The sequence below is a fragment of the Danio aesculapii genome, chromosome 11 (genome assembly GCF_903798145.1).
Source record: "Danio aesculapii chromosome 11, fDanAes4.1, whole genome shotgun sequence".
NCBI classification, from domain to species: Eukaryota; Metazoa; Chordata; class Actinopteri; order Cypriniformes; family Danionidae; genus Danio; species Danio aesculapii.
This window is the reverse complement of record NC_079445.1, coordinates 8617002-8637478: the sequence shown is the minus strand read 5'-3', so window position 1 is coordinate 8637478 and position 20477 is coordinate 8617002. Positions and strand designations below refer to the sequence as shown.

The 20477-nt window shown below is 37.1% G+C and overlaps 1 protein-coding gene across 2 annotated transcripts in view; it reads right to left on the bottom strand.

Moving 5' to 3' along the window:
- Positions 1–20477, bottom strand: part of LOC130236979 (inactive N-acetylated-alpha-linked acidic dipeptidase-like protein 2) — a 554471-nt gene that overhangs the window by 27213 nt on the left and 506781 nt on the right. For both annotated transcript variants that reach the window (XM_056467749.1, XM_056467750.1), the window contains exon 12: positions 1627–1720. In XM_056467749.1, the coding sequence (XP_056323724.1) occupies positions 1627–1720 (94 nt within the window). The remainder of the gene's footprint in view (positions 1–1626; positions 1721–20477) is intronic.

Sequence of the window (20477 nt, the reverse complement as noted above, 5' to 3'; positions counted from 1 at the left end):
GCCCTGGGTTTCTTTTACCCTGATGAAGTAGAAAGCATAAAGGTTTTTCCTCTCATGAGAATGTTCTCAAATTTAGTTCCTCGCCTAGGGTAAAAGCTCTTTGTGAAAAGTGCCAGACTGATGGCCAATCAGGTCTGAATCTTATAATCCTATTTGATCTGAGCACCGGTTGAGCTGAGAATTGGCTCACACCAATTTCAATTTTACAATTCAGAAATCAAGGTTAATCTTTCAGCATCCCTGTAAAAGTGATGTTAGGATCAATATGTCCAATCAGACATGATTTTTAGTAAAGGGCACCTAGTTTACCCCTTTTTTAAGATTTAATATTAATATTATGGCTCTTCTGAGTGTGCCAGTTTAGGTTCAGTTCAAAACACAATTCAGATTTTTTTATTATAATGTGTTTAAAATTGTTATTTTGGGGGTGTGTACACAGGTCGTTGTTTTAGGGGTGTGTTGCTTCACATGAAAATTAGTTACGACTTCCCGCCCAACTTAGTAAGGGAGGCGGAGCCGCTTTGTGTATGGCAACAGACAAGCAGACAGAGAGAAGCAACATAAGTGAGAGGACCAGCATTTAGCCTTACATGTACGACTCGGACACAGACCAAGCAGAGACTACTGTTGAGGAATCAATATTCCTAATGTGCCAAAATGTGTCAGAGTGGCAGTTACAAAATCATTTGTGTCTTTGTATAGTTTTACAGCCACTATGCAAATGGATGTAACCGGTTTCACTATTAACTGTGCTTTAGTTTGTCACGGTTAATTAACCATAAATGTATCTCAACATCATGTTTCTGCACGGAACAAACAGCCGCACCTAGTTGAGATAACAGAGAGCTTCTGTGACCACAGGAAATGCAAATGGCTGAAGTTTAAGGAAGACGCAATGAAAAGTACACATGTTTGCAAACCCACATAAAATTACAAACAATGGCGCCAATGAGAGCGATCATGTGGTGAAATTTTGATCCACCAGCCAAGATCAATTGAGTGTTTTCAGAGAGAGTGCTAAAAGACTCGGTGGATCAGCTGTTTGTAATGGCCTAAATCTCAATACGTTGCATTCATTGCGTGTTCAGCGCAAATGGCCGCTAAAATCTCTGTTGCTCATTCGGAGGAAGACGATGAAGGCTCTTGTGTTGAGCCCATTGAGCCTTACATCCAAAAATAGAGCAAGAGTGTTCCTCTGGTGACGTCGCTTTGACTCACACGCTGAAAATGGTGGACGTGAAACAACAAACTGAAGATATGGTATTGTGCGCCTGTCAATCAATATTGGTGGGCGGGGGGACCGCACTCTTACATCAAGTTGCGGTCGGTCTCAAAACTGCTCCAACTGGTCCACCATTTCTGGGTGTGTTTATATCACCCAATTTGAAGGTCTATACACTATACCTACACACATGTCTGTCCAAACAGCTTGAAAAGTAGATTTAACACCATAGGTGCCCTTTAAAACTATTAGATTAATCTTCTTTATAAAAGGAGGTGAAGCTGACACAAAGCTGACACAACCTGAGTTACAGTATCTTCAGACAGACATCCAGAAATGTTCTACCGATATACTGTATATTTGTGTGTAAACTGTAAAACAGTTTCTCAAAAGCACTTTCTTACCTTTGAGTTTGTTCTGGACATCCAGAGCTACATCCAAAGGGCAAAATGGAAGAACAGGATCTGTAGCAAGCCGTAGGATGGCCTCAGTTGTTATCTAAATCAACAGAAGACAAAACATAATCCACAAAGTCATTGGTTCCATGTTCACTGAATGACAAAAATGAAACAAGGATACCATGTGTTACCATGATGAAACACACCTTCCTTTCTGTCATGTTAAAGGACTTTAGTAGTAGAATACACTACAACCAAAGTAACACTTAAATTAACACTTTTTTTTTTAGAAAATAGGCTTATTTTAAAAGTCCCATAAATTAAATTTTTGAGTTTTACCATTTTTAAATCCAATCACCTGATCTTTGGGTCTGGCAGAAGCACTTTTCACTTAGCTTGGCTTAACATCATTGAATCAGATTCAACCATTAGCATCAAGCTTAAAAAAGAAAATAAAATAGTTTCAATAGTTTTCCTTTTTAAAGCTTGACTCTTCTGTAGTTACATTGTTTACCAAGACCAACTGAAAATGTAGAAAGGTTTTTTCTAGGTTTATAAGGTAGAAGCTACCCAGCAGACACACAACATCATAAGACGTAAATATTAGGTTAGATTTAGATCAATGTCGGGTGATCAAATTCAATTTACGTTATTTTGACGTCTAATAACATAGTAAATTAGAAGGTTCATCTTAAGCCGTAAGATGTTGCTGTCATAATGACATCAAATACTGACATTTATTCTTCAGGTATGGCAACCAAAACCAGCAACTGATAAACATCATATTAGTAACGTCCACACAACGTCAAGCTGTAACATCATTAGTTGTTGATATTTGGTTGTTTTTAGGTTGCGTTGGAAAGTGACTAAAATACAACGTTTGATGTTGTTCGATGACGTCAGTCTGATGTTGGCTTCTGACTTCAATCCGATTTTTATTTCCCCCCAAAATCCAATGTCCCTACAACATTGGGGTACAACGTCAATCTGATGTCTTGTTGATGTCCTGTGCTTGCTGGGTATACTCTCAATTATCAAAACTCTTTTTAAATTGTGTTTAGCAATATGTTAATGATCTAGTTCAACTCCAAGATTTATGCTAAGCCGTCAGCACCAATAGCCTAGTGGTTAGTGTGTTGACACATAGCACCAAGGTGCTCACGGCGACCTGAGTTCTATTCCCAGCTCGATGTCCTTTGCCGATCCTTCCCCTATCTCTGCTCCCCACACTTTCCTGTCTGTAAAATCTCCACTGTCCTATCCCAATAAAGGTGAAAACCCCTAAAAATAATTATATACAAAAAATAAGATTTATGCTAAGCTAAGCTAAAAGTGCTCCCGCCACACCCAGAGATCAGCTGAATAGATTAAAAAAATGGTAAAAGAAAAAATGGTTTAACTCCAGGGGACATGTAAATCGAGCCCATTTTAATAAAAGTGGAGTGTTCCATTAAGCTTCCATTCATTCAATGCTGATCTATAATTACTGGTTGTGTTCTGTCTTATGCCCTTCCATTCCTTTTCACTCCCTTGCTGGATTCCATTGCTTTCCATGTCTGACACTCTAGCCTCTGACAGGTGATTGTAACTGTGCAGTCGATAAGATCCATACTAAGCTTTTTCTATATCCACAGCGCCCACTGATCAAATGTTATTGATTCTCCAACCGTCGATTCACATCCTGCATGAGGTTAACACATGGGTGGGAAACTGCACAGCATGAACACATATTGTCTATGGTTTTCTCATATGGTAAGTATCTCTTCTGCCTGACCTGTCCTGACCTCTCTGAAGACCATAGTTTGCTGGCTGGCAGTATGGAGTGATTCCCTCCCGAGACAGGATGAATTTGACCTCTAAAAGGGCAAAGTAACATGTCTCAAAGGAGGATTCAGTGGCTGACCAGTGACCCTGCCTAAATAAATCAGTCCAAGGCAGGAGTTTACTTGATCCTGGTCTCCTATGAGATCAGGATCTCATGCAGTGATAAAATATACAGAAAACACAGGTCACCTTTTGGGTAAAGTGCGCCCTTTTGGACTGAGGTTTGGTGACTTTAGAGGCCATTTGAGCATAGTGAACTCCATCACATGCAATTAACCAATTTAAGATGATTTGAGCTTTTTGAAATGACATATTACACTGGTAGGGATGTAGCTATTGGAAAATAGACACACTGTGGTCATTAAGGCATGGACATAGTCAGCAATAATACTCAGGTAGGCTGTGGCGTTTAAATAACAATTTGGTTCTAAATGCACAAACAACCGCCAGACTGGAATATTGACATGATGATGTCTTTTATACCAAATTCTGACCCTACCTCATGCTGATTTTGTGTTCAGAGAGTTTTGCAGGCATTATTTTTATTTGTGTTACTGGGTGATTTGAGTCACTGTTGCCTTTATATCAGCTCAACTCAGTCTGGTCATTGTTCTCTGATCTCTGGCATCAACAAGGCATATTTTGTTTATTGTACACAGAAATATCCCTCACTGGATGTTTTCTATTTTTTGAGATGATTCTCAAAATAAACCCCTAAGATGGATGTGCATGACAGTCAGTGGTGTAAAGTAACATATTACAAATACTGAAATTGCTGTAATTGAGTATTTTTTTTCTCAGGAATTGTAATTTACTAAGTAGTTTTAAAAATGTGTACTTTTACTTTCCCTTGAGTACATTTTTAGTGCTGTATCGGTACTTTTACTTTTATTTTTTCTTGTCTATGGGGATTGGCTAAAATAGAAAAGTCAGTCCTGTGATTCCTGTCCAATCAAATCGCACATAGAAAGAAAATCGCATCATAATGAACTATCTCAAGACATGGATGCTTTAAAAATACATGCACTGACCCAGAGACTTTTTTATAGACTGCATGTCACTGATGAGAAAATGAAGGATGTCGACTGTATGATGATGGAAATCACCAAACAGCCTTAAACAATCACTAAATGGAACAAATGAAGAATGGAAGGAAGGGCCAAATGAAGAAAGGACTGAACAAAGAATGGAAGGAAAAACCGAATGAAGGAAGAACTGAACTAATGAAGGAAGGGAGGACCAAAGGAATGAAGGAAGGATTCAAGAAAGGACTGAACAAACTAAGGAAGGAAGGAAGGAAGGAAGGAACGAATTAATGAGTAAACAAATGAAGGGAGGAATGAAGGAAGGACCAAAGGAATGAAGGAAGGATTCAAGGAAGGACTGAACAAACTAAAGAAGGAAGGAAGGAATTAATGAGTAAACAAATGAAGAGAGGAATGAAGGAAGGATCAAATGAATAAAGGAAGAATTCAAGGAAAGACTGAACAAACTAAGGAAGGAATTAATTAATGAGTCAACAAATAAAGGGAGGAATGAAGGAAGGATCGAATGAATGAGGGAAGGATTCAAGGAAGGACTGAACAAACTAAGAAAGGAAGGAACGAATGAATTAACTAACAATTGAATGAATGAACAAAAGACAATGAAGGAGGGAACAAAAATCTGATAGAACGAACGAATGAGCGAATGAATGAAGGGAGGACTGAAGAAAGGAACAAATGAATGAGGGAAAAAACGAATGAATTAAGGAAGGAACAAATAAACAATGGAAGGAAGGTTGGAAGGAATGAACGAATATAGGAAAATCACTAAATGCACTACAGAATGTTACGTTTACACATCCCTGCACAAATGTAAATGCATCAACTTTCACTTTGTAAAACTCACTACTCTTAAGTACTTTGAAAAGGGCTACTTTTTACTCATATTTTGAGTAATATTTACAAAAGATAATTTTACTGTACTTGCACTAAATTTTACGGCAAGTAATGGTACTTCTACTTGAGTATGATTTTTCAGTACTCTTTCCACCACTGGTGACAATCACAGCAGATCAGTGGTCATCAACCTTTTTATGCGCGAGATCCCAAACCTAGCTGAAAGGCAGGATCTATCATCAATAACTGACAGAAGAAATTACAACCCAGGCTCATTCTGAAAACGCAGCCCTATATTTGCTTCTGGAGAGCGCAAAATACATCCCAGGAGGTACGTTTTTTTGCCATGTTTGTTTTTGCAAATCCACCAGAGGCCTCTGTATATATATTTTTTGAAATCTCAAATTTCCTTCACGAGTGCCATTCGCACCTGCGTAAATCCATAAGAGGCCATTGTCGACTGTCTAACTGACTGACTAACAACCAAATAAAAATGAAAATAAGCAAAGACTACATTTCCAACTTTGATTGAACATTTTTAATTATGTAAAGTGCACTAGTTTAATCTACTTAAAATTTTAAATTGATGCAAACATGAAAACCTATGAAAGGCACTTGGATGACATTTAGATCGATGGAAAATAGCTTGAAAATGTGCTGTAACATTAGCAGTAAACAAATCATATGAAGTGGCGCTGTAAACTGATTTTCAATGATACTTCTGCTGGTACTACATTAGCATTTTATAAATGAGCAGTAACAACATTCTACTAATGCTACTAATAATAACCAGAACAACAATAATAAACAATAATAACTACAACAACAACAATAAACATACTAAAACATAACATAACTCGACAATTGCAACTGCGGTGTTGGACCATATTTTACAGCACCAATTCACAATGTTGTAAGAAGTTAAACTGTTGCTTGCAGCTTGATATTACTGAGGGGCTTAGGGCCTGCTCACTTCAAACACATTGTTTGAGGTGAGAGGCGGCTTTTGTTGTTTTCTATTGGCAGAGAGCGTTTCGTGCACTGCTCATGTGCCCTGGGCACCTCATGCTTTTTCCAGGAATGCTCTGAATGGCTCTGAAAGTTTTTTTTAAAGTCAACTCTAATAAGCAGTCACAAACTCGAGCAACACAACTGAGTAAGTGGTTGTCTGGCAACATAAAATAACATATAAGTCAACCAAAAAAGCAGTGCTTTTTTATCCTGTACTTAGATTGATTGTTCATTATACAATTAATTATCATTATACAATATTCAAATATATAGTTTCCAGCATGGTACAAACAATATTCCTCTTCCTGTTTTTAATGGAAATTGTGTGTTTTTGACTTATTGGAGCCTCCATCATTCTGAATTTAACTGTTACATTGTGGGTTCACTCTTCGTGTGATGAGGTATGTCATCACTATGGAGAGCCATATATCAAAGTTTGTGGCAGTTAACAAAAATGAAAATAAAACCTCAGTTGAATAATAAAAAAAGTAAAGAGAAATACGTTAATCGTGATCCATTTCTTGATCATTTTCCTCTGTAATTTTTCAGGATTGTCAGTGATAAAGAATGTGATATGTGACCTCTGCAGTAGCTCAACACTTTCTGAAATACTTAAACCAGCCTGCCTGGACAAACAACCATAGCATGAAATTACCTTTTTTGCATCTCTGTTCTGATGCTTGGTTTGACCAGCTTGACCATGGCCATGACCATGACAATTTACAGGGGTACTTGCAGTTGCTGACATGTGATTTTAATAAGTTGTTTAAAAAAGGGTCTTATAAAGTGTTCAAAAAGTACAGTGAGGGTAGACTCATCAGAGAACAATACATGTTTATCATTGTCCACTACCTAAAATTATGGCTGCTGGCACCACTGAAACTGACATTTGGCATTGGCATGAGTGAAAAAAGGTTTGGCTAAATCAGCCATGTATATTGACCCTGTGAAGCTCCTTATAAACAGTTTTGGTGGAAACAGGAGAGTTGAAGTTAATTCCGCAGTTTAATTCACATTTAATTCTGCATTGAGTTGGGCAGCTGTGTTTTTTTTTTTTTTTTTTTTTGGAAACAATCCGGGTTAGTACCTGGACATCCCTTTTAGACAGCTTCCTCTTGCATCCACAGTTACTCCTGTTGAATGTGGTTCTTCCTTCTTGGTGATATACTGACATTATCTTAGATAACATGGCTCTTGATACATCATAAAGACTTGCTTTCTTGGTCACAGATGTGCCATTGAGACATAAACCAACATACAGTATGTCACCCAAAATGTTGTGTCCATCACAATATTTTAAGCAAAACTGTTAAATGACTGCGATGTGGTGACGCAGTAGGAAGTGCTCTCGCATCACAGCAAGAAGGTCGCTGGTTCGAGCCTCGGCTGGGTCAGTTAGTGTGTCTGTGTGGAGTTTACATGTTCTCCCCGCGTTCGCATGGGTTTCCTCCGGGTGCTCTGGTTTCCCCAACAGTCCAAAGACAAGCGGTAGAGGTGAATTGGGCAGGCTAAATTGTCCGTAGTGTATGAGTGTGGATGGATGTTTCCCAGAGATGGGTTGCAGCTGGAAGGGCATCTACTGTGTAAAACATGCATAAATTGTCGGCGCCAGTGGTGTAGGGGTGTAGTTCGATTCCGCCTCGTGGTCCTATGCCGATCCTTCCCCTCTCTCTGCTCTCCATGCTTTCCTGTCAATACTCTCTACTGTCCTCTCAAATAAAGGTAATAACCTCGAAAAAATTATTATGAAAAAAAAACATGCATACAGTGGCGACCCCGGATTAATAAAGGGACTTAAAATCCGAAAAGAAAATGAATGAATGAACGAATGTTCTATTACTCTGCTAATTTAACCTTCACAGTCTGCTATTACTGATGGAATGTGTAATTTTCCTTTGGCTTAGTCCCTGTATTCATCAAGGGTAGCCATAGCGGATGCAGTGCTAGTGGTGAGATGCAGCGCTAGTGGTAAAGTTGCATTCAACGGCATCTCGTGACCACTTGTGTTCGGATTTCAACAAGATCTCTTTGACAGAACCACAAAGTGTACTATAAATGATTGAACCCATCATTCAGTATGTGGCTTACATGTGAGTGGGGAAGTAAGCAGGTGGAAATAATATGGATGGCAACTTTGATTTGGTGTTTCGGGAGCATAAACACCTTTGTCTATAATAATCACGTTATCTGGTTTGTGGCTGTTCAATCAAAATTGTCAGATTGAGCATATTTGTATAAAATGATCTTCATTATAGAGATATTTTGTAATGAGATTTTTTTTATTAAGTGCACACTGTGTTGTGCCATGTTGAATGATTTAAAAAATATTTAGTCTTACCAGTGTAAACGCCAAACTCTTAGTGTTGGAAACATTCTTCATAACTGCAATCCATCAAAATCATACATTTTCTTCTTCTTTTTTCACAAAACATATTTTTCGGTTTCTTATTAAAGCCCTAAAGTGCAAGTTGTAGTGATGTGGAATCAATCACAGAGAGAGAGAGATTCCATCATTGATTCCAGCAGAGAGAGCATTAATCAGGACTATAGAATGTGCCTGAACCCAAAAAGCTGAATTTTTATTTATAGCCCCATTCATGGAGTTGCTCTGTGCTCTGTAGTTTCTTTTTTTCCTCTTTCAATTGGGTAGAACCCAGCACCCAACCCCAACATGAAAAAGGCTATACAGATGAAAGGACTACATATGAAATGTTGTGCATAACATATCTAATTTGTACATTGTAGATCTTTTTTCACTCCAGTTGTTGTGAAATGTGTTGGGAAATTTTACCATCTAAAGCATCAATAGAAGACACTTTAAGGTGGTTAACAGATGCACGTTATTTAGTTTTTTTTTCATCTTAGTGTCAGAGTTCTGTGTGTGTGTGTCATGTGATTTCTGTGTTATTGTTGTTCCATGAGCTCCGTGTTTATGTCATATGACTTCCCCATGTGCTGTGATCCCTTTCTTCTTTTTCCCCGCCATTCCTTGATGTTCATTAGTTTCACCTGTGTGTCACCCCTGTATGTAATCAGTTAATCATGTCCTGTGTATTTAAAGGGCACCTAGGTTACCCCTTTTTTTAGATTTAATATACGTCTTTTGTGTCTCCAGAATGTGTCTGTAAAGTTTCAGCTCAAAACACCCATCAGATTTTTTATTATAACTTTTATAAGTTTCTCTTTTATACTAGTGATGGTGAAATGAAGCTTTCTGAACCAGTGAAGCGCTCGACTCGATTGTATCGGAAAAAGATTCGTTGCTCGAAGCTTTCTAAATAACTGCTCGATGAGGACCTCTTCTGGTTAGAGTGTGGGAAAGCACTGTGTTGCAATAATGTCAAATGTTCACAACTGACCAACTCATTCATGTAGTACAACAACAGTAATATAAACAAATTACTCGAGTTTTTACACATAAGGTTTGTTACATTACACGACCGATGACTGTAGTTAAATCCAAGGTATTCAAAAGTATTTACATTTAACATATTACGACTAGTCCCGTTCCAAGCGGGGATCGAACCAGCAATTCCTGCATGGGAGGCGAATGCTCTAAGGAGGAGGTTATGTGAGTAATGCTTTCGGGTTGCACTCGCCGCTGGCCCTCATTAAACACTATACTATGATATGCAGTGGTTTTCTTTAAAGATAGTTGTAAAAAAATACACTAATACACTTTAGTATGCTTCAAAACCTTTTTACTATAAATTACTATTGTATTTTAGTTTAATTACTGGTGTGTGGGACTGGTGCAGTGCTTTGAAACAGTAGAAACGTATATAACCGACGGCTAATCTCTCGCTATACACTTTACTAACCCATGGGGTGTTTAAAACTTTGAATCAAAATTCGAAGCAGTCAAGTGGGTATAGGCGAAAATGAAGCTTCGGACGTCACTGATCACGTGATGATGGCAAAACGAATCAAGCTCCGGTACACTGCTTCACTGCGAGATGTATCGTTTTTTTTGATACATGCTTCGAAGCCTCGGCGCACAACGTCACATCACTATTTTATACCTCTGAGCACCATTGTGAACTGCACCTTTTTAGGCTAGTCCTCCCCGTCTTTCAGCGTGCCTTAATCTCCTACCTCGGCTGCCTCAGACAACAGACAGACATGAAGGAAGAAGGTCTCACGTAACATTTGTGAGAAATACTACAGTAAGAACTTTACCAATGAGTATTTGTTGTGGAGTTGCAACGATGAGTCACACACAATGTCGTTACAAAGTTCACGCACACACACATACACACACACACACACACACACAGACAGCACGCGCGTTTAGCTTTGCACTCTATTTGCAAGCAAATGTGACAGGATACAGGTTAATATCCACTGCGGTATGTACATCTGTTATGTTAATGTACAAAATAAACCTGATTTAACATCCACAAAGCAGGATTGAAGCATCTTCTTTCTAATTGTTCTGACACACGGCTGTGCTGATGAAGTAAATCTGAAGTAAATTGTGTGTAATTTATTACACACATGCACTGTTTTAACACATTTTAATCTTGTAAAACTCACTCTCGATCACATTTGATGATGATTGATTATCCTAGCAAACTGAACAGATCTTTTATTCCCAGTTGCTTTGCGCACGTCCTATCTTGTTGGTATGATTATACACGTGACTATGGAGACATGTTAATACGCGGCTGTCAATTGGTGGGCGGGGGGGACCACACTCCGTCAAATTGCGGTCAGTCTGAAAATTGCTCCAATTAGTCCACCGTTTTTGTTGTTGAAAAAAAAAAAAATAGGATTGAGTGTGTTTATATCACCCCAATATGATGGTCTATACACTATACCTACACTTATGTCTGTCCAAACAGCTTGAAAAGCAGATTTATTTATTTTTTTTACCATAGGTGTTTTGTTCAGTCCAGGGTCCGGTATTATATATCATGTATTGTCAGCCTAGATGTGATTCCTGTGTTCCATGTGCCAGTTGTGAGGGTTCAGTATGTAATAAATACGTGCTTTTGATAATTCCTGCGATTTCCAGTGCGTTTATGAGTGTGAAGAGAGCCAAGTCGTGAAACTTCGGAGATAGGCAAAATGTATGGGGAAAAAAAGACATTTGCAAGATTCACATAATTCTTTATATTCATTTCTTAGAATAAAATTGACCTAAAACCAATAATTATTTATTTTTTTGGCTTACTGTACCACGTTTACACTAGTTATTTTAAATAGGTAAGATATATCTATTTGTCTCACAACTGAAAAAAAAATTTTCAGCAGCAAGAATAAAAAAAAAATAATAATAAAATAAATAACAAAACAGTAACTGCACTTTCCAGGAAAAATAATTTAATGTTATTATTACATGACTGTCTGGAATACTCAATTCTGGTCAGTTGCAACATTCAAAGGTATGTTATTTCAAGATGAGCAGGTTTATTAACAAAGGCTTATGCGGGAACTTCTAATTTACTTAACCATCAGGGAGTAAGTTCACATTCATATACTTACATCCACATGCTTAGTCCCTTTATTCACCAGGGGACGCCACAGTGGAATGAACCACCAACTTATCCAGCATATGTTTTACACAGCATATGCCCTTCCAGCTGCAACCCAGTACTTGGAAACATCCATACACACTCATTCACACACATACACTATGGCCAATTTAGTTTATTCAATTCACCTATACCACATGTCTTTGGACTGTAGGGGAAACCGGAGCAGCCGGAGGAAACCCACGCCAACACGGGGAAAACCTGCAAACTCCACAAAGAAATCCCAACTGACCCAGCCAGGACTTAAACCAGAGACCTTTTTGCTGTGAGCCGACAATGCTGACTAATAAGCCACCATGTCGCCCAATAAATATTTAGTGTTTATATTATATATTGCTTGGCATTTAATTAAAGAATAATAAACTATTTTGTCTCAGAACAGTTTTCGCAGAAAAAAGCACTTCAGTATTATACAACAGTCCTAGCATTGAGATGTCGATAAGCTTGTCGTTCTTTATTATTACAAAAAAAAACCTGCATAGCCTACTTATAAAGTCTAACAGCAGCAGAAAGAAAATACCTCTTTAAATGTTTCATTGTATGTATTTAATATTGTTATGCAAATAGAGTATAGCAATTTCACCTTTACCTATACTTCATATTTATATTCCATTTGATAAAATAATCATGCATTTTAACAATTTTCATCTCTGTTTGTTTTTTATATAGTCTTTTACAATGGGTTCACATCTAAGGAGTGAGACGCCACTTCTGATATTTTCCAATTGTCACAGTTACAACGTGAGTCCTACTTTGAATCCTCAGCTACCTGTATACTAACGAATAGGCATTTTTTTAAGACAGAGGAGCTGCAATCTCATTTAAATTTAAAGAGACAGTTAACATATTTTGCGGCATAATTTGGCATAATTTCATATTTTGGATCAAAGCCTAAAGGGGCAAGAGTTATTTGTGGGGTGTTTTGAACTAAAACTTACACACCTACACACTCTAGGGACATCAGAGTGTTGTTTTGCATCTTGTAAAAGAGGCATAACAGGTACCTTTAAAATAGTAATAATAACAAATAATAATACTGAATGAATGAATGAACTAATGAATAAATGAATGCATAAATAAATAAATAAATAAATAAATAAATAAATAAATGTTCACTGCTTACAAACTTTGCCAGCACTTGTAAATACAGTGATAAGAACAATTGTTTTTATTGCGTGCAGCCATTGAAGACCATACACACAAATGTAGGTAGGTTTGTGCTGGAAGAGAGTGTGGAATTATTAATGACACATTTCAGGCACAATCCGTTATTATGAGAGATAATAACTCCATTTATTGTGCACTTAAATTTTTAAATCACAAAGAGCTCTAGTACTACAAGGAATGCTATTTATGGAAAGGAGATTTGAAAATCCAATTGACACATATACATTTTGTTACGGTATGCTTTGTTATCCTCTGAAAATAAATAACTTGCCTGTTATTCCCTCTAATAACTGTTCATATTTTGACATCAAAAACAAACAAACAAAATATATAAAATAAAAATGATCTTTTGTAAGCATTTTTTTCACAAACAAGCAGTTTTTTTGTTACTTGTAAGCCTTTTTCTCTTGAAATGCACATGTTATTTTTAGCGATAGGTTTTTTTGTCCCCTTTAATCTCTTGAATGCATTTACTAAGACTGTCATTGTGTATTTGTGTGTGAGTGAGCACATGTAATGTTCCGTACACTCTTGTTTTTCAATCTTCGGCTTGCCTTTTGCTCCAGGACATGCTGGTACTGCAGGGCTTTGCAGGGGAATATATTTGTGTACATTAGAGACAGGCGGGGGGTTATTGACAGCAGAGGGCTCCCTCTGAGCGGATGAATCGCTCAACACTGATTCACAGCACAGAGACAGGTCTGCATCTGATCTTAGCACCAGACTGAAGGGTATTTGTTTCCCATCCTGTGTTGTTCGGTTACAGCAGGGTGAGCATTAACATTGGGGTCATGCATGTTGTGATTTGGAAGTGCAGATGTACTGTGGGATTTGTGATCAGATTTGACAGACTAGAGGAAGATTTGAAAGCCGATTGAGGGGGAAATACACTTGGATGTACAGTTGATGTACAGAACAGCAATGATGGTAGAATAGTATTTTGCAGTCTAACTCCACACTCAAAGTAAATAAATACTTAAAATAAATAAATGAATAAATAAATAAGCTACAAAAAATAAATATTTAACTGTATTTTAGAGCCTTATTACACATAAAACCTACACTAAATTATTTTTTTCTAAATTATTTTATTTATTTATTTTATTTATTTATTTATTTTTAACCGAATGGTTTGAGTTTGTCCATTTTGTACCCAAATTTGGGTTGTAAAACATATAATTTTAGTTTTGCACAACATATTTGAGTGTTTATAATAATATTATTAATATTATTAAAGTCCTGTACATTACTCAATTGGCCAATATAGCTCATAGCTTTCAGAAGTTAACAGGAATTTTATAAAAATTAAATTATATGTTGAGGTCATCATCCCATATTAGGTGTGATTTTTATTACCATTAATAATTAGAAAGCAACTGGACTTTTCTGACTGAATATCAATGAAGGTTCACTATTTTACTGCCATGAAGCTGAAACAGCTGATCTGAACTGACAGCCTGTCTGCTAATCTTCAACATGTTTACCATTAAACATTCATTATGGAGTGAGCTATGGGTTGGCTCTAAATGGAATTTACAAAAAAAAAAAAAAGTTTGAATTAGGGAAATGCACGATGGAATGCTGTAAAGCTGAAATTCTTTAACTAGTTCAGAATTAACTAATAAAAGTGTACATCTGAGCTGTGACACTAAAAATCAGGTTATTTCTGATATTTCAGTAGCTAAAAAAAAGTTAATTTCAAACGCTGCGTCACTACTGCTTCTAAATCGAAATCTATTACTGCTGCTTACTGTAAATGTCACTGACTATTTATCTAACAGAAGATATAACATTTAATTATTTAAATAACACAACCCCAACTCTGTCCCAAAATTTGGGACATAATGGAAAACGCAAAGTTTTGATTTTAAAATGTACATTAAATTGTATTTTATTGCAGACAATATAACAAACATTATTTAATGTGTTCCTTGTAATATTGTTTGTTTGTTTTTTTTTTGTTTGTTTTTCAAAAAAAAAATAAGGAAGTTGGGACATGAGAAATTCAGGGCTAGTAATCAGGTAAATTGGTCAAATAATGATTGGTTAAAACAGGTGATGTCAACAGGCGATTGTAGTTTTGATTTGGTACAAAAGCAGCACCCAAGAAAGATCGAGTCTTTGAGGAGAAAAGATGGGCCGAAGATCACCAGTTTGCCAACAAATACATGAGACAATTATTGAAATGTTTAAAAGCAATACTCCTTAAAGAAAGGACAATACTTCACATTCAACAGTGCATAACATAATTAAATGATTTTAAAAATCTGGAGGATTTTCAGTGCGTAGAGGACAATATCACCACACACTAAAAAAAGTGTTGCATGCAAAACTGTTGCAAACAATTTATTTGTGTTGAATTTAAACAAACAAATTAAATTGAGCAATGTTCAACTTAATTTGTTTGTTTAAATTCAGCCCAAATAAATTGTTTACAACCGCTTGACGTAAAAAAATTGAGTAAATCCACGGAATCATCTTTGAATAACTTTTTTCAGTGCATGGGCTCAGGTCTACTTTGGAAAACCTTTGTCAAGTACCACAATATGTAGTTACATCCATAGATGCCAGTTAAAACTGTATTGTGCCAAATGGAAGTCCTATGTTAGCAGTGTCTAGAAGTGCTGTCACACAGGGGGAATGAGTACTGTGGTCAGATGAATCAGTATTTCAGGTATTATTAGGGAGAAATAGACGCCGTGTGCTCCAGACCAAAGAACAAAAGCATCATCCAGGCTGTTACCAGCAACAAAAGCCTGGGTCTATCATGGTATGGCTTTGTGTCAGTGCCTTTGGCAAAGGTAACTTGCATTTCTGTGATGGCACCATTAATGCTGAAAAGTATATAGAGATTTCGAATCACAATGTGCTGCTTTCTTTTTCAGGGACACCTATGCATATTTCAACAAGACAATGCTAAACCACATTCTGCACACATTACAAAATCCTGGCTGTGGAGGAAGAGGATACAGGTACTCGACTTGCATTCCTGCAGTCCCAACCTGTCTTCAATTGAGAATATGTGGCACATTTTGAAAAGCGCAAAATGTTACAACAAAGATCTGGTACTGTTGCCCACCTTAAGACTTTCCAAAGCGTTGGGACTGCAGCGAACCACAGTGAAAGCCATTATCTACAAATGGTAAAAAATATGGAAAAGAGGCGAACCTTCCCTGACCAAAATTAACACAACTCATCCAAGAAGTTACAAAAGGCCCAACTCCAAAGAACTGCATGACTCACTAACTTCGGTTAGGGTGAGTGTTCATGACTCCACCATAAGATTTAGACTGGGCAAAATGGTTTGCATGTCAGAGGTCCAAAACAAAAACACTGCTGAGCAAAAAGATCATAAAGGCTCATCTTAGCTTTGACAGACACATATTGATGATCCCTAAGACTTTTAGGGGAATGATTATTATTATTATTATTATTATTAGTAGTAGTAGTAGTACTAGTAGTAGTAGTTTTTAAAGATTTAAAGATGAAAGATTTTAGCTAAAATTAACACTAAAATGTATGATAAAAAAGACATGTAAATGAACTCAAAATAATATTGACAAAAATATTTTATCAAAAAATCATTGATAAAATATTGACGAAACAAATGATGTTCTCGTTCATGTGATTTTTAAAAAATAAACCTAGATAGAACTACCACAGATCATAAAAATGAACTAATCCAAAACATTGCAAAAAGACAACATAACAGGTGCATTTATAGTTTCTCCTTCTACTGACCCTCACAACTCATGCAGCTCTTGAAGATTTGCACAGCAATGAAGCACTAAAACTCAACGCTGACCACATGGTATTTAATGAATCAATGCCTTAATGACCGCTGTCAGTCAAGTTTATTTCTTCAATATGTCTTGGAAGACAAACCTCTCATCAAGCGGCCTTCTGCTTCTGTCATTAAGCTTCCAGATGGTACCATGTGTCAAGAGGTAATAGTGGACGAAAAACAACTCAATATGCAGGTAGACACAGGTCTCAAGTGAGCATAAAAGATGCTTGCTTTGGGCATAAGTGTATGATCTTGAATTATTATTAAAGTCTTAATGAAATAGATAATGTGTAGATGATTATCTAATAATTCACAATTTTATACTCTAAACAGTCAAATTGTCCGAATGTAATAATTTTATTTTTTTTTTTTGCTTTATTCTTATTATTAACGTCTTAATGAAATGGACAATGTATGGATGATTGTGTTAGGACTCTGCCGCTCCGATCTTGGTAATTCTTGTTTTGGTTTAGAGTCCAGATACTAGTCTTGTCATGTCTTGTATGTTGTGCTCGGCTCAACTTTTCTCAGGTCGAGTACTCATTTTCTGTCATTGTGTGTCTTTTGTTTGAAAAGGCTTGGGCCATGCGCGCTCCCGCTTGATGCAGGCGCACAAAGTCTGGGCATGTTTGTTCTGTCTGCAGCATGGTATTTTATACTCAGCGTCTCAGTCTAGTTGGTGCTGGAATGAAACATGCACGCTGCATATATAAGTGCACGATGAGATTTTGTTTATCATGTACTTGTGTCTTGCATCCAGTCTTCTGTTGGTGTTGTGTTTAGCATGTGGTACATGTTTACATGCGCCGTGTGCTTAAGTGTCTCATGTGAACATGTGGTTGATGAGTTCTCCTTTGGCTGCTTCTTCTAGTCTCAATTTATGTAAGCACACGGCTTAAACTGCAGTCACAGTGGAGTTTGTGTGTGCGAAATTCTGTCGTACGGTGCTGCGAAAAGGGGCGGGATTAAACAAATTCATTGGACATTGTCTTAATTAGACATTAAAAAAGCGAGCGATTGCTCCATGCTTTAAATTGCTGTCCAGAGAGGTCATGCTTTGATCCTAGATTGATCTCACGCAGTCAATTGATGCGATTTCGCAGGTCAGAGTTCACCAAGCTTGAACTTTGCACTGCAGCGGACTGCGAAACTTGACCCTGCGTTTCCAGTCTGACGAGTTCGCATGCGTATGAATGGAAGTCTATAAGGAGAAAAGTCAAGTGTGACCGCAGCTTTAGGTTGTTTCTTTGTGTCATGTGCTGTCCTGTCTATTGTCTAGTCCCACCCTCCTTGTTAACCCATTATTAGTTATTATGTTCACCTGTTTGTTTGTTAATTCTTCCTGCTTATATTCTCCACTTGTCTGTTGTCCTGTGCCAGTTCGTCGTTTTTATCTCCTTGCCCTGTTGTGTGTTCTAACCCTGATCCCTGCCAGCCTGACCACTCAAGTTTGTTTGTTTGTTTGTTAGTTTGTTTGATTGTTTATGTTGTTAATGTTTTTCCCTTCTGGGTTGTTTTTGTTACCTTTTATTTCATTTTTATAATAAAAACCCATATTATTTACTGCACTTGAGTCCTCGCTCCCTTTCCCTACACCGAACGTGACAGTTTGTCTGTACATTTACAATTTTATACTGCAAACAGTGAAATTATTAGAATGTAATTTCAGAAATTTTGATTTACTTAATTTTATTACATTAAGATCTGTGCTTACATCTTAAAATAAAATACTTAAAAAATATAACAAATACTTAAAGTTAACAGTGGATGGAAAAAAAAGAGCTCAATAAGCAAGCAGTTTCACATGAAAATAAAAACACTTTAATTGAATGATATTGGATTATCATTAAAGTCACCACAAAATAGAGGTTCCATATAGTATTTAAAAAAAATTGTGTATATTATAAATGTATATGTAATATTTCATCATATAACTCCTTTTTGTACATCTATTTTCTTGTATTATATGTTTGAGGGCTCAACTATAGGCCCTGTTAACACTGCCAGTTAAATGTGACCCAATTCAGATTTTTTGCTCATCGAAACGAAAAAATTGCATGCATTCAGATATTCAGAGATCAGTTTGAGACCTCCTTCATATGTGGAAATAAATAGGATATAAATCGTATATGTGACAATGCGACTATCATGTAAACAGATCTGATTTGTTGAGGAGTTCCGTTTTGTACGTTACTAAACTTGCGACAATGTGGTACTTCTCTCCAATTTAATGACGTTAGAAGAGTGTGTGTGGAGACATTGATGCGTAAACAACAACAACAGAGGAAACAAGGAGGAGGAAAGTATTCAGTGGTCGACGGCAGAAGTTACCTGCCTTCTTGCCCTGTGGGAAGATGAATCAGTGAAGGACACCATATATAAACCATAGGCGCAAGCGGCGATGATAGCCCTTTCCCTCCTCCTCCACCTCAAAATCATTTTAAAAGTGGGCGAACTTCGCATATTTCGCAGAGCTAAAAGCAAGACAATTTCTTTCAAACTTGGCTAGTGTGGTGCAGATGCTAGAACTTTAAGCATATGCAACGTCGTAAATTATATGGCAAGTGTAAACGCATGAAACGAATATGGGTCACAATTAAAAGAACGCATAAACAGACAGGCAAAGGAAATCAGACATAGGCAACAGAATGGAACTGGGCATGAAGACCTGATAGTGTAAACGGGGCCCTGGTGAGGGTGGAAGCACCTGTCAATCACATGAAATCAACCAATAGCAAACCACAACAATCCAACATGTACAAAATCAAGTCTTGCTCTAAATCATTGTACTAGAATTTACCTAATAATAGAGATGTCACAACTTCCAATTCGTGCCCGATTATGCATTTCAAAATATTGTGCGTCGTGTAGAAATATAGCTGTTTGCGAATGTAAAAAGTTGGTAAAACTATAAAAGATAGGTGTGGATGATAAATGCAGTTCCGTCATGACAACTCTCACTGAGATTTACTATGGTAGTGAATATGTATGCAACAATATTGATGTCTTGGCAATAGATCTGCTAGGCTGCTGCTGCTGCTTTGAGGGTATCAAGAAATGCACTGCAGATTGCTAGTGCAAACAACACTGATAAATTTAAATGTTTAGGTCATTAGGTCTCTCTGTTTAGGAAAGCTCATAGGCTGCTGAAGCAACAGCAACCAATCTCTTGAGTCACGTGTTGATTATGTGGTTGGATAGGACTATCAGTGTGCGTGCTAAATAGAGTTTCATGATATAATTGTGTATTGCTGCCATGACAACTCTCTAAGAGATTTACAGTAGTATGGTATTTAGCAATGTTAAAGCAATGCAATTTGTAAATGTTGAAGTGCTAAAGAAATCTCAGATGAAATTCGTTCATTTTCTTTTCGGCTTAGTCCCTTTATTAATCAGGGGTCGCCACAGCGGAATGAAGCGCCAACATATCCAGCATATGTTTTACGCAGTGGAAGCCCTTCTAGCCACAACCCATCACTGGGAAATACCCATACACTTTCACATTGTCACACCCAGTGTCCCTTCTGTGTTTGTTTTCATCATGTGACCTTTACCCATGTGCTCCTTTGTTTTAGTTCCCACCATCATTATGTTCATCACTTCCAACTGTGTCTTACCCCTGTGTCTAATCATTGTCATCATCCTCTTGTG